Genomic DNA, 15103 nt, shown 5'->3' with positions numbered 1-15103 from the left:
AAATAAAAAGTGAAATTACATGCACCAAGGGGGTGCAAAACCCATTTATAAAAAAAATATATATATAACCTTCAAAATTTTAAACCATAGATGAATATTATAAGGGGTTTCGTTCACTTTTTGGCACAACGAAGGTGGTTGAGTGACAAGCTGCTAGTTCTTCAAGTAAGAGGTCTGGGTACAATAACTGAGAAACTAAGCTAAGGAGTCTTATACGGGAGTTTCAGAACATACTCTAACATTCACAACCACAGGATATAGCCACACAAATCCCATCTCTCCTTTTCCAGCACAAAAAGACCAAGGTCTTGTCGGTCATCAATTTTATTAGGATTTTACCAAGTGTTTTTTTTTCTCAAATAAAGGATTCTACCCAATTTTACCTCTCATGAAAACAAACCATTAAAAACCAATCTTCATCAATTTTTTGTTAGTCCCTTGATCATCAATTTTTTTAAGTCCCTTCATGCATTTTACACTTTTTTTATTTCAAAACAAAAAAAATTACGTCCCTATGAGGCAAAGGGGATGGGTTTGCTGAGTGGCATTCAGGTGGGAAGAGAAGGTAACCAGATTGAGATCTCACATTTGTTCCTTACAAATGACACTCTTATCTTCAGTCAACCAGATGTGGGGATGATACTGAATTTGAAATGCGTGTTATTATGTTTTCAGGTCGTCTCTGGACTAAATGTTAATATTTCTAAATTTGAGATTGTGGTTTTTGGAGACAGGATAAATGATGGTAGACTTACTGGGGTGCTAGGATGTAAATTAGCAAAATTGGCCAATAGATACCTTGGTATTCCTTTGGTTCAAAATATAAGGATGGGAGTATATGGGATTCCGACGATCGCTATGTTCGAGAGAAGATTGATTGTGTGGAAAAGAAATTTTTTGTCTAGGGGGCAAGCCCACGCTCATCAACAACATTCCGTCTAGCCTTCCAATTTATTAATTGTCTGTCTTAACTGTGCTAGTAAAGGTGGCAAAGAGGCTTAAAACATCCAACGCCGATTTTTTTGGGGTGATAAAGAAGGAAGAAGGAGATACCACTTGGTGAAGTGGAGTAATGTGAAATTACCTTATGAGAGGGGGGGTTTAGGAGTGAGGACCTTAATTGAGATGAACATGGCGCTCCAGAGGAAATGGATATGGAGATACTTGAATGAGGAGAATTACCTTTGGAGAAGGGTGGTGGAGGTTAGGTGGGGGTTGTGGGGGGAGGTGTGACGTCTAAGAAATTGAGGAAACTGTTCGGGATGGGGCTTTGGAAGAGTATTTGAGTGAGAAGTCAGTTTCTGAATGAGTGTCACTTGGAAAGTGGGTAGAGGGAATAAGATTCTCTTTTGGCATGACAATTAGTTGGGGGAAGGTTGCCTGAAGGATCAGTTCCCACAGACCTCTATTGCCTAGGCAAAGAACATGGTGATTATGGATGCTTATGGGGGAGATGATTCCAGAAGGAAGTGGATGGTTAGTGTGACAAGAAATCTCAATGGTTAGGAATTAAAGGAATATGAAGTCTTTCTACAACTCCTTACCACAGCTCAGTTGAACCTTAATGAGGATCAGCTTGACTGGAAGCTAAACAAAGATGCCTCATTCACGGTGGAGTCTTTGTGCAACCTTTTAATCAATAGTGACATGGAGGGGCTACCATTCCAAGCCAAGCAGGTGTGGAACACAAAGATCCCATGATCGCTTTTTTTTGCTTAAGAGGTGGGTAGAAAATATATTCTGACGATTGACAAGTTGATGATGAGGGGCAGAATTTGGGTTAATAAATGCTACCTGTGCAAAAATGCAGCGGAATCTTGTAGCCACATTCTTCTTTGGCGTTTGGTGGTCTATAAGGATCAACTTAGTAATTGCAGGGTCGGTCAAAGATGAGATTTGAGCTTGGGAGAGTTTATGTATAGCTTGGGAGAGTTTGCTAACCTCATCCCATTGATCATCTTTTGGGTGATTTGAAAAAATATTAATAGTAGGCCTTTTGAAGTGGTGGAAAGGGAGATTTGTAAATTAAGGATGGGTGATTTCATTATTTTAGTTCATTCTTCCTAGGTCATGATATTTATAGGGTGGAGGATTTTGGGCATATAGTTGATATTTTGACAAACTTATAAATATTCTGTACATGGGTGGTACTCCCTTAGTACCATTGATTCTTTAGTACACTTTTACAGTTTTACTTTCTAAAAAAATTATCTTGCCCAGGGCCAGATCATTTTGTCTCAGTCCACGAGAATGGGCACAGAGAAGCCCAATGATCCCAATTCAGACAAGTTCATAGAAAATTTGAAATATATATTAATACACATATACAAAAGAATTTATGGATTAAATGAATTTTTTATATTTATGAAATAATTGCTAGTTTTAATTTTTATTGATTTATAGAACAATCTTTTAACTAAAACATATTTACACAAAAGAAAAAAAAATATTTATATCCATTTCAGTTTGGACCATTTTCTACTTTCGGTTTTGGTCCAGTCCATACTGCTCTAGTTTCAAGCCATTGAATATCCCTAACGAGAAAACCCATCATTGGCCAACTCCCAGACCAGGATATCACCCCTCAGGAGATGGATGGAAATCGATTCCAGAATGGACTGTAGATGCTAATCGTCTGCATCACCCAAGAAGATGCTGCCACATGACTTTACCCACAAGTATCATTTGCTCTTACAATCATTTAGCATGTAGAAATAAGGTTAATTAAACATCTAATACTTTACACAACAATATTAAATGCATTTTAACATCCATCTAATAGGGAATTTTTCATTACTACTTTATATTGTCTCGAGGAAAATAAGGAGCATTTGATGCTTAATATGAGGGCTATTTTGCAAGTTTATGGGTCCTTCTATTGAACAGAACTGAATATTTTAATAGTTTTTGTTTTTAAGAAAAAGTATAAAGTATGTATTCACAAGGTATCAAAGGGGTACCACCTATTTACAAAAGATTTATAATTTTTTCAGTGTATCAATGACATTTCCAAAATCCTCTGCCCCTATTGATGTCAGAATATTTTGACAATTTTTAAGATGAATTCATTTAATCAACTTTGGGAGAAGATGGTGCGCCTTGCCTCCCTTTGAGCTAAAGCACCCAATTTCTTTAGGGGATTCCTTTATCTATGCTACAAAGTAATAGAGATGCTATTTTTCGATGAGAGAAATATGCTTGTGCCTTGGCCTAAAAAGTTAAGCATTTCTCTCCAACCATTAGCACCCACAATCCCAATTCTATCCAAAGCATGCGTTCCTCATTTCTCTTGCCAAAAACACAAAAGAAAAGGAGGAGATGAAACACTCAAGAACCACTTAACACCAAAACTATCAGAAGTCTTGCTTAAAACCCCAGGTCACCTAATGCAGAACAAGAAAATCCTAATTTGGACATATTTCTATAATAATATGTATTTATATAATAGTAATATTTATGCATTACTAAAGTATTTAGGTTATTTAGGAACTAGTATATGGAATAAGTTTAATATTTCATATTTAATTAGGATGCTGTTAGTTATTTTCTATTATAGGTTAGTCAATTATTTAGCTTGTTCTAGATTTCCTATTTGCATTGTATTTTGGTGCCTATAAATGAAGTACCCTATCTTAGTTATTCAGTTGACTATTAATGATTATCGTGCAAACAATGAGTTATTAATTTGATCCTTGAGATCTTAGATCTCCCTCTGTCTCTACTTCTTTATGCCTCCCTAATATCCTCCTATTCTTCCTCTAAAGTCTTTATTTTTTTGAATTAAAAAAAATACAATATGTATCGTTGATTACATGCACCAAGGAGGTGCAAAACCCGAAAATAATTAACATATCGTTTAGCATATCAATTAGTTCAACTAAATTCACTATGGAATACAAATCTTAATTCATTACAAACACTCCAAGGGACTGGAACCATCTCTCTCTAATTTTATCAATCCTCGACTCCCTCAGAAACTTTTAAGTCTTCATCTTCATCCCCTAGTTCTCTCTATATATCCAGTCTTCTCTTCCCTTCTCCATAATTTCTTTTTATTTCTCTATATTGAGGGATAATTATGTTACTATCATTACTTGTCCCACATCGTCATCTCAATGTTGAAAAAAGATGACAGACTCGTCCTTCCAGTATCACATAACACACATCCAGAGAAAGAACATGGTTGGCCCTGCATGCTTACCAGCATGCTGTTTACACAACTCTTGTCAATAAATGCCCAAATCATGGTTTTTTTCACATAAAATAATAGCATTCATCACCATCAAAGGTGATGACCTAGTTCTAAATATCTTTAAGACCAACAAATCAAGGGTTTGACTCTTAAAGAGGCAACAGTCCTGATCTTTAAGCCTGTAACCTACCTACTACATAAAATTGATATACTAGATGTTTAACGAGACTAAAATCAAGCCATGCTCTATCTGCTTTGAGGAAACACCTGCACAGTTCCAAAAGCAGAATCCTAAGAAGTACAAACCAAATATGGATTTTTAGTAGGTCCCTCTTTCCATTGATTCGCCACCAAAGTAGAGGTAGCAATGTTGACACCCAAGTTATCCCCCAATCCTTTTAACAGAGAAAAGATGTTTGTGGTACTTTTTGCTTTCTATTGTTGCTTTTTCTTCTGTATTCAAGTTTGGCCCTCCTTTGCATATTTTCTGAGTCCCACACGATGGTAACTCACAAGCATAAAAACTTTAGCTTCTTTCAAATGCCAGAAAGAAAAAAATGATTACTCGAGAACCATTCAAAATCAAAGAACTATTTTCACCCAAGTATAATAGAAACATCAATTATATTTTCAGCTTACCAACAGCATCAATCTGCTCTCTGTCATTGTGTGGGGACATTTAGATAAAAGCCCTTTTACTGCTGCTAGAAGTCCTTCTCTAACCTTTTTTGCTGGATGAACACAAATCTGGCAAGCGCATAAAAGATTAGAAGTCAACAAAAGAATTCAGGAGACACAAACCCATAGATGCTTGCTATGACTGGACAATTACAAGTGCAAATCGAAGATAGGAACATACATGAGGAAAAGTAGCAGACAATAATTTATTCACATGTCTTGCTGTCTCCTCAATCCACTCCTTTGTGCGATCTAGATGGAGAGATCCAATTTCCTTGACAAAGGCAGAGCTCTTTTTCTTGCTGCATTGGGAATTTTTAATGACAATGTTACCTGCTTCATCAATTGTATTTTCTGCCACCACTTGACTGTGTCTTTGATCTTTAATTGGTAAACGACAGAGTTGCTCCATAAATGACTCCGTAGACATATATCTATTTGTGGTATTAATGTCAATAGACATATCAAGAGCAGATGAATTGGCATCATCACGCAGGACTATCATAAGATATTCTGCTAAGCCTCTAATTGCTTGGTCCATAGCTTCAACACTTCCAGCAGCCCCACTAATCATTGTTTTTGACATATGTAAAACTCGGGCAAATTGACTAACAACACCAGGAAGAAAGAAAGCCAGAGAATCTGCCGTACCAACCTATAGAGACAGTGAAAGCAATCAAATAAACTCAATTTTCATATATTAAATAAAAAGCTTATATCCAGGAGTACTCTCTGGAAGATAACAGTTCATGTTCTAGTTTAAATTTTTTTCCTGGCAGAACATCTTATTGCCTTTTACCACTCCCTCCTATTCCTCCTTTTCGTTTTCTCAATTCATTTCATATGAACGAACTATTTAAAAATAAAAAATAAAAGTAAATTAAAAAGGACTTATAGCTCAATTTGAAGACTCCAATAGAATTCTTAACTTAAAATGATACACTGTTAAACCAACAGGATCCAAACACAACATACAAGTAAACTATTTGATTTTACAAGTTTTTGAGAATCAAAGCCCACAAATTACCGCAGCAACAAGAACTCGGAGGGTCTTAAAAGCTTCAATTCGGAGACTTGCACTGCCTCGATGTCCTCGCTTAGCTTCAGTATCTGCAGCCTTTGCACAAACCAAAAATAATTTATTAAGAAAAAGTTAAAGAGCAAATAATCATATTAGATATAATACATATACACTGTAATACCCCTATGCCACTTCAAAAATATGCCATTGATGACCTCCACAAATGGCTAAAGTCATTCCTTTTTTAGATAAAAAGGAAACATCAAGATACTAAGTAAAAGGATGAAGGGATAAATGTCTTACATTTAAATTGTATTATAATTTGTGTATATCTCTAACATAGAATTGGTTTTGTATCATTAGGATTCTAGAACCTAAGGGTAATTACATTAGGACTTCACATGTTGTAAGATTATAAATAGCATGTTCTTATGATGAATAAGATCACCCTTTGAAGATTAATTTACATTTGCTCATGGTATCAGAGCATACTATACACAATTTCTTTTGAATTTTTTTCATCATTAAGCCCACTGATTTACGATTATAAGGACCAAAATTCCACTCTCCATCTGCGCCTTCTTCATATCTCAACCGTGCACCTCCTGCAGCTCTCAACAGCCCTGATCTCTCAAACTTCCTATTTCTTCTTGCCCCAAAAGTCACCCTCACTCTACCTTTGCTTTCTCACTAGCCAACAGCTCACTTCTCCATCGCTGTCTCTCTCCTCAAGAACGGACAACAGGTTCCAAGTCCATATTCTTCTTTATGGAAGTAGGTTGATGCTCTAGTACTTTCATGGATTCAAGCAATTGACTCTTCTGACATCCTCTGAAGCCTTTTAAAACCCAATTTCTCTCTCACTGCTTGGAACGCTTGGCTTGCTATTGAATGACTATTCCAAGATCAAGCTCATTCTCGATTTTTTCAATTAAAATCATAATTTTATAGCACCTATAAGCTGCTCTGTCAATTGATGCATACCTCCAAAAGATCAAGACTCTGTTCGACTCCCTAGTATTTATTCCCATGAGCTCTTTGAAGGAGATTTGGTTCTTCAAATCTTGGAAGGTCTTCCTATTGTTTATGAAAATGTTGTCATCAGTTTAAGTTCCCAAAACCACTACCCTCATTGTTGACCTCTGGACTGCACTATATCTCCAAGACGTTTGACTTGCACAACATCAAAAAGGACCTCCATTAGCAGTCAACTCCTCTGCATTTTTGCCACAAACACTTCTCAACAATCACGTCCTCCCATGAATCGATCTTCTCAAACTTGTAACACCCACAAATTTTTTTTGTGGTGATTAAATAATTAGTAAATATAAATTTTATTAATTTAATTTATTTTAATGTAATTTAATTTATTTAATTTAGAATATAAAAAAAAAAATAAAATAAAATTGAAGGAGAATTTAATTGAAAATAATTTTGGAAAAAATAGGTGACAATTTTGGATTCTATGAGTATTTTTTAAAGAAAAATTAGAAAACAAGAACCAAAACGCAATTTTGGAAAGTTTCGCCACGTCAGACCCCGGATCAGCAGCCATGACCAATCAGGACGCGACAAGTGGCAGAGATGTTGATGTGGGAGGCCACGCGGGGGGCCACGTGGGCAATCCACGTGCCCGCGATCTAACTGCTGAGGCCCGTTCCCGTACGCACGGACGGCCTGGATGGCTCCCTCCCAAACGCGATCGAACGGATAAATTCAAACGCGATCGAACAACCAAGAATGAATCGCAATGGACGGCTTAGATTGAATCGCAATGAATGGTTCAGATTCACTCCCTATTTAATCGCGATCAGACAGTTCAGATCAAACGCGATGAACGGCCCAAATCAAAAGCGGATTGATATAAATAACCTCCATCCGCACCAAATCCTAACCCTAGCCACCAAAACCCATCGCCGGAGAAGATGACCTAGCCGCTGAGGAGCCGATCGCCGCCACCCGACGCCGCACCGGAACCCTTTTCGACCGCCAAAAAAGGTAAAAACTTCTTCTTTTGCACGAAATTCAATTTTAAGCTCACTCATGGCCAAATCAGAGTGAAAAGACCAGCCGATTGGCCGGAAAACACCAGCGAAGCCCGGCGCCACCGCCACGGGGAATTTCACAAAACGCCTCCAATGAGACCCTTTCTGATTCCCGTTTCGCGTTATTTTTCCACCGTTGTGATCACCGTTTTATTCTCTACAGATGACCGAAGCGAAACACCCAACTGCAACGTGAGCCGGAGGAGCCGCCGCACCGGAGAGTCCCCCCGTCGGTGAGTTTCAGTTTTTTCAGCTAACCGAGATTCTTTAACGTGGTTGCTCGCAGGAATCGACACAAAATCGGCCAAATTTGGCTGAAAACAGCCGATCCGAGGTGGATCGCCACTGTGAGCGGCGGCACCGATGCTGGAACACGACGGAGCGGCCGTGCCGGATTTCCGAAATTGGCTGAGTGGGCCCTAAGACTGATTTTGGGTTTATTAGGAACATTTGTAGGTAGTATAAGCGTGTTTCAGTTCTAGAGAAAAAATTTAGGGAATCCAGGGACCGCCCGTATGCACAGTAAACTGCTTAGCTCTTCGGCGTTAAATCGAGTAAGGATCCCTCACCCTATTCTCTATTATAGAATTGAAATCTAAATAAATAATGATGTGGTATTTTGTGCGATTTTAGTAAACATGCATAATTAATTACTGATTGCTAATGGAGCCCGAACCGGAAATTGTTCTCTGTTAATCTCTGTTGATGTATTTTACAGTCTAAAAGCATGATAGTGTCTTATTAATTTATTTTATACCTTGAATGCATGAATTGCTGCCTTACGTAACTACTGTTTGATTTGGAATTTGAGATATAATTGCATTACCTGATGCATGTTTATTTGGTTATGTGATTATATTTGATTTGGAAATTGAGACTAAAGGAAAATAAAAAAGTTGTATGATTAAATAAACAGATGGAACAACAACCTTACTAAATATCTTGGGAGATGGTGGACGGACCGGGTACATAGGGAACCCTACCATGAACATTGTCTTATACCGAACGAGGTATGAAAACTGAATAATTTGGTGCTCATACCGGACGGGGTATAGGGACGGCCCTGCAATTGAGATTGTTAAAGGAAAAGATTCATGTGTAACGGGGACATCCCTATGAACCCCCATAAATACTAGTAGACTGATGAAAAGAGAAACAGTTATGGTTTAGTTTATTGTTAATGGATATGAATTTATAATATGTTCTATGTTGCTGATTGCTCATGAAGTTATGATCTGTATGATATTATTGTTTTTATAGGTTGTTTTCATAAATTCCACTATGGTAAGTGAACGATAAATGATTTTATGATTGATAAATGAATTTACTAAATTTAATGCTCCATTAGTGGTTTTCGATTTTATACCAACTTTTACTTTTATGTCGGTGATATAGTGTTATATCCTTACTGGGTTAGTGTAGTTCATCCTTTATTTAACCATTTCATATCAAGAGAACCAGATTTCAGAGCCCGATTCGCAAGAAAACTGCGAGTAGATGCTAGATATTTTCTATTTTCTATTTGTTTCCTCATTTCTCGTGTTTCTTTCAAATAATGTTGTTCAGTACTTTTAAGTTATTGTATAAGGAATGTAAAGATTAACCTTTTATTTCACTTCCGCACTTGAGTTATTATATATTTTCTTTTGGATTTCCGGGGTCGTTTCAAAACTAGTCGTGGATAATTTACTTCTAATTACATGGGATGTGATTGATCATGTGGTAAGAGGTCGAAGTCGACCTATCCATTGGTCTCCAAATTCTTATCAACACTTTTTAAATAAAATTTTTGGTCTAACTCCTCAAACACAGCATTCCAATCACTTTTCTACAAGTATTCAATGCCAATTTTGTTTTGAGTATAATCATACTGTTTGTGGAGCCATGAATGTCCTTCACTAATGAGACAAATATCCATGCAACCCTTGATCCGACCTAATCCAATGCAACGACCATTTGCTACTCTTCAACTCTAAGAACCCTAAGCAACGTCTCATATAATAGCCACACCAGCTATTCTCAACTTTTCCTCTCCCACAAAGACCTCTAAAGACATGTTTGGAGATGGGTCCATCCATAATGTCTTTCATATCAGTTCTTCTGTTCTAAATTGTCCTAGTCAAAAAAATCATCTGAACCATGATCTTGTTATACTGAGAATCTTACTGTTTATCGCATCTCAGAAGAACATTTCATTACAAATAACTCTTGTTCAATAAAATATGATCTTTTTTGTTTTTTCGTTAAAGACCTCAAGACGACACCTATTCCCAAGTGCAATTGCCAAGGTGATTTATATTCTTTTCCATCATCAGCTTTGGTTTCTCTTCCGTTTATCCATCCTATGATGTTGCTCCATCAAATCTTAAGCTTTGGCATTGTTGTTTGGGACATTGTAATTTTCTATCCTATCTAAACTTAAAAGTGGTCTAGTAAATCCTTCATTAGTTTTGAATTTTAATTCTTTTAATCGTGAGTGTTGTTTGAAAGGCAAAAGCTCGAGCCCTCTGTTCATGTCAACGAATTATTCGCAATAATATATTCAGACGTTTGCACCTTTTGTACTCTTTCATTTTCTGGTTGTCGATATTATGTTTTATTCCTTGATGAATATTCGTGCTTCATATGGGTAATTCCCCAATGCAAAGAAAATCTCAGGTCTATAGTATTTTTGCTCGCGTCTATAATTACATATTCACTCAATTTGGGTGAAAAATTAAGCAATTTCAATGTGATAGTGGTGGTAAATTTATCAACGATAAATTTGAGACCTTTGCTCCAAACAATGATATGCACATCGGATCGTCCTGTCCTTATACTTCACAACAAAATGGCATGGCTGAACATATGTACAGAACCATTATCAATATGGTTCATACATTACTTTTTCAAGCCTCCATGCCTCCCATTTTTTTGGGTAGAAGCTCTCAAGACTACTGTACATCTTATTTTTATTTTTTTTTCTGAAAAAAAAGTGTAGAAAATATATTGATATGAGCCATCAAGGGGACGCCGCCCATGTATAAAAAGATTACAAGTCAATAAGAATATTTACAACAGACCCAAAATCTTCAAAATGGTTAATGTTATGTTCCAATACAGTGGAACCAAAAAAGTGTAGCCATTTGCTCACAATGTTGCCAAATATTTCTTCCTTTCCTTCAAAGGCTCTATTGTTTCTCCCTTTCTAGATAACCCAAAAAATTGTGAGTGGAATGAGTCTCAATTTCTTGTTTTTCCAACACACTAGATCCCAAGCAAATAATTCTTCTTGAACAAATCCGGCCATTACCCAGCTAATGTCAAATAGACTAAATACCATAGTCCACAGCTTGTGAGTGATAGGGCACCAAAGCAAAAGATGCTTACTACTGTAAATCTTATTAACAGGTCACCTACCTTTTCTATTTAGAATTTGACTCCATTTGAACTTCTTTATAGCAAGCAGCCTCCAAATAATCATTTATAGGATATTTAGTTGTATATGTTATCTAAATCTATCTCCTCAAGCTAATGATAAATTGAGTCATCGCTCCATTAAATGTGCTCTCATTGGATATTCAGATAATCACAAAGATTATCATTGCAGATTATCATTGCTTTCATGTTGAGACACAAAAAGTTATTATTTCTTGACATATATTTCTAGGAGCAAGACCTTTACAATGCTAAGGATTAAGTTCTTGTCTCACTCTCATCATCAACTCCTCTCCTTGATTCACCTCCCAATTCCAAGGACTTCCTTTATTTCTGAGGCTAGTCGTCATCTCCAATCATTAACTCCAAGTCAAACATCGCAAGGTATGATTTATAACCTCTAACCTCTTATTACCTACTTTTGGAAAAAAATAAATAGAACCTGCGACTCAGATTTCACTTGCTACTCCGATGTTGTGCCCTCCATTGCTTCTAGACCTACTACTTCCTATCCTCCCATTCTCCACTATCATCTAATGTTGTACTTAAGTCACACAATCTTAAGCTTAAAATCAGGGATAGTTTTCTTACTTCAACTGGTTATGACCTCTTCTTTTCAACTTGAAAAAGGGCTTCATGGCTGATATGGGCACACTACAGTACTTTTTGAGTGTTCAAGTTTCACTTAATATGGAGGGACTTTTTCTTGACCAGAGCAAGTATACTAGGGATTTATTACTTCAACATGGTATAAAGGATTGTGAGCCATTAGCTACTCCTGTCCACTCTCATGGTCAAATTGGTAAAAAGGTCGAGTTCCTTACTTTCAGATGTTACTTCATATCATAATATTGTTGGAGCTTTACAATATCTTACTCTGACTAGCCTCGATATTTCCTTTGATGTCAATCAAGCTTGCCAACACATGTGTGAACCTTGTGAGGACCATTTTCAAGCTGTAAAACGTATATTACGTTACATACAATGTACTCTACATTATAGCCTTCAACTTTACTTTAACTCCATTATGCATTTAGGACACTTGAATGCAGACTAGGCAGGATGTCCCGACACTGGGTGTTAGTGGTCTGACACGGGATATTGCATTTCTCATGGTACCAATTTGAGCTCTTGGTGTTCCAAGAAGCAAACTATAGTTTCTCGTTCGAGTATTGAAGCCAAACATTGTGTTGTTGCAATGGCAATTTTTGACATATCTTGGTTACATAACATGCTTAGAGAACTTTATTTTGCGTCAACTAAACCTCCTATTTTTATATTGTGATAATGCTAACACCACTTATATGGCTTCCAATCCAGTCAATCATGCTCGTCCTAAGCATCTTGAATTGGATATTTATTTTGTTCAAAAAAAAGTACAAGCAAGACCTTTAGTAGTATGATATATTGCCAATCAAGATCAATAAATTGACATTTTCACTAAGACTTCTTCTACAAGGATCAATCACCTAAGGTCTAATCTCTACGTGTTACCCCACACAGGTTGCAAAGGTCTTAAAGGGCAAAGGAATAGATATCTTATATTTAAATTGTATTATAATTTGTATATATCTCTAACATAGAACTGTTTTTGTATCATTAGAACTCTAAAACCTAAGATAAATTAGATTAGGGTTCTACATGTCATAACATCATAAATAGCATTTTCACGTGATGAGTAAAATCACCATTTGAAGACTAATTTACATTTGTTCACCAAGTGAGTGCAACTTAAAAGCAATATAATTACATCAGAAACCAAAGTGTCAACAAGATTCCCAAATGCAAATCATCAAGCACGGAATGACCAATCAAACAAAGACTGATTGGAGCCAACAGACTTCATTCTATCAGAAGGAGAGCAAGTGTCCTAAAATATACACTTGTTTCTTTCTTTCTATATGACCCAAAAAAAAGTATGGCACTAAAAACTTTTTTCTCTATTTACAAGCTTTAATACCCAACCAAGCCCAATTATCTCGCTTAATCGACCTAGTAATCGCTAAAGTTTAGTTTAGAAGGCTTTACACTAAATCTTACAACTAGACTCACTTTGATCAAGAGTACACTACCGAATTTACCTATATATTACATTTCTATTTTGACTATTCCGGTAAGCATTGCGGCTAAATTTGAAAATATTCAATGTAGGTTCCTTTGGGATGATGGGGAGTGGTATAGAAAATATCATTTGGTGAAATGAGAAGATGTGAAAAAACCTATTAGGGATGGGGGTCTCAGTTAAAGATCTATTACGGAGATGAACTCTGCACTCTAGGGGAAGTGGCTGTGGAGGCTTCTTATTGACGAGGAGAAGTTGTGGAAGAGGGTGGTGAAGGTGAGATGGGGTGATTGGGAAAGGGATGGGGGAAGGACAGGTAGGTATAGACCGCATGGTATGAATTTGTGGAAGAAAATAAGGGGTGACAGCAACGTTTTCTTGAATTTTATGGGCTGGCAGGTGGGTAATGGCGGGGAGATCCGGTTCAGGCAGGATGAATGGGTGGGAGATTTCAAGTTAAAAGACTGTTTTCCTAGAATTTGTGCTATTGCCAGCGGTAAGGATTTTATGATGGAGAAGGCATATGGGGCGGTTGACGGGGGTAGGGCTTGGAGTGTTCGAGTTAATAGAAATTTACAGGATTGGGAAGTGGAAGATTACTGCAATTTACTTCTCTGTTTGGCCAACATTAACTTGGCTGAAGACAAAGTGTGTGGAAATTGGATGAGAAGAGAGGGGCTTATCGGTGAAATCTTTCTATAAATTTTTATCCAAGAGAGATGGTAGAGATAGTATGACAGCACCTTTTAAGCAGATTTAGAAGTCCAAAGCTCCCCCTAGAATTGTTTTCTCTGCTTGAGAAGTCTCAAAAGAATGTATTGACTCTTGACATGTTAAGGAGGAGAGGTAACACTTTGGTTAATAGGTGCTACTTATGTAAAGCTGATAAGGAATCATGTTAACACTTGTTACTTGGGTGCCCAGTGACGTACACATCTGGTCTACAGTGTTTGGGATTATGTGGCTGAATTGGGTCATAGCAGGTAGTGTAAGTGAAGAGCTGTGGGCATGGGTGAGTTTTTGTAAAAAGAAATGACATTTATTCCTTATTCAACTTACTATTTTTTTGGGTAGTTTGGAAGGAAACAAATGCTAAACATTTTGGAAAATAGAGACTAACTTTGTAAACATTAAAAATAGATGGTTTCATACTTTTACCCCTATTTTGTTAGGTCATAACATTAAAGATTGGGAAAATATTGATTTAGTCATTGACCACTTGATTGATATGTAACTATTTTGTATATGGGTGGTAACCCCTTGGTATCTATGTGTATAATAATATTTCACTTTTATTTCAAAAAGAAGAACTAAATCCTACAACCTTTTAACGTCTTAGCACCATAGGAGAAGAAAACTGGAGACTTCTTAGCTCTCTTCCTCAAGTTGTCTTGGTAAGAATTCTTTCAAAGTTGCTTCCCAAAACCCAAAAAAGGGCCATTGATGAGAATTATTGCTTTTCTGTGGCTCAAGTGACTCACTACAAACAACTTAATTTTTTGGCACCAAATAATTTGGGTTCACAAAATTATTTAGACCAGTGATATCTATACTTAAGGCATTACCAATAATATCAGATATATTTCAGCCTAGTTTGTCTCACTATGTGAATGCTCAACTCCCTAACTACAAACAACATAAGCTTGAGTTCTATAGAACTAATGGTTTGGAAGTTGTTGATTAATGGT

General features: G+C 36.7%; 1 protein-coding gene across 2 annotated transcripts in view; it reads right to left on the bottom strand.

Annotated features, from left to right (window-relative positions):
• LOC110816868 (ARM repeat superfamily protein) overlaps nucleotides 1–15103 on the bottom strand; it is a 43245-nt gene that overhangs the window by 24143 nt on the left and 3999 nt on the right. For both annotated transcript variants that reach the window (XM_088221126.1, XM_088221127.1), the window contains 3 exons: nucleotides 5898–5987; nucleotides 5052–5525; nucleotides 4832–4939 (listed from right to left, as the gene is read on the bottom strand). In XM_088221126.1, coding sequence (XP_088077252.1) covers nucleotides 4832–4939; nucleotides 5052–5525; nucleotides 5898–5987 — 672 coding nt within the window. The remainder of the gene's footprint in view (nucleotides 1–4831; nucleotides 4940–5051; nucleotides 5526–5897; nucleotides 5988–15103) is intronic.

Source organism: Carica papaya, chromosome 5, assembly GCF_054855325.1.
Source record: "Carica papaya isolate Zhongbai chromosome 5, ASM5485532v1, whole genome shotgun sequence".
Lineage (NCBI taxonomy): Eukaryota > Viridiplantae > Streptophyta > Magnoliopsida > Brassicales > Caricaceae > Carica > Carica papaya.
This window is presented reverse-complemented; position numbering and strand designations above follow the sequence as displayed.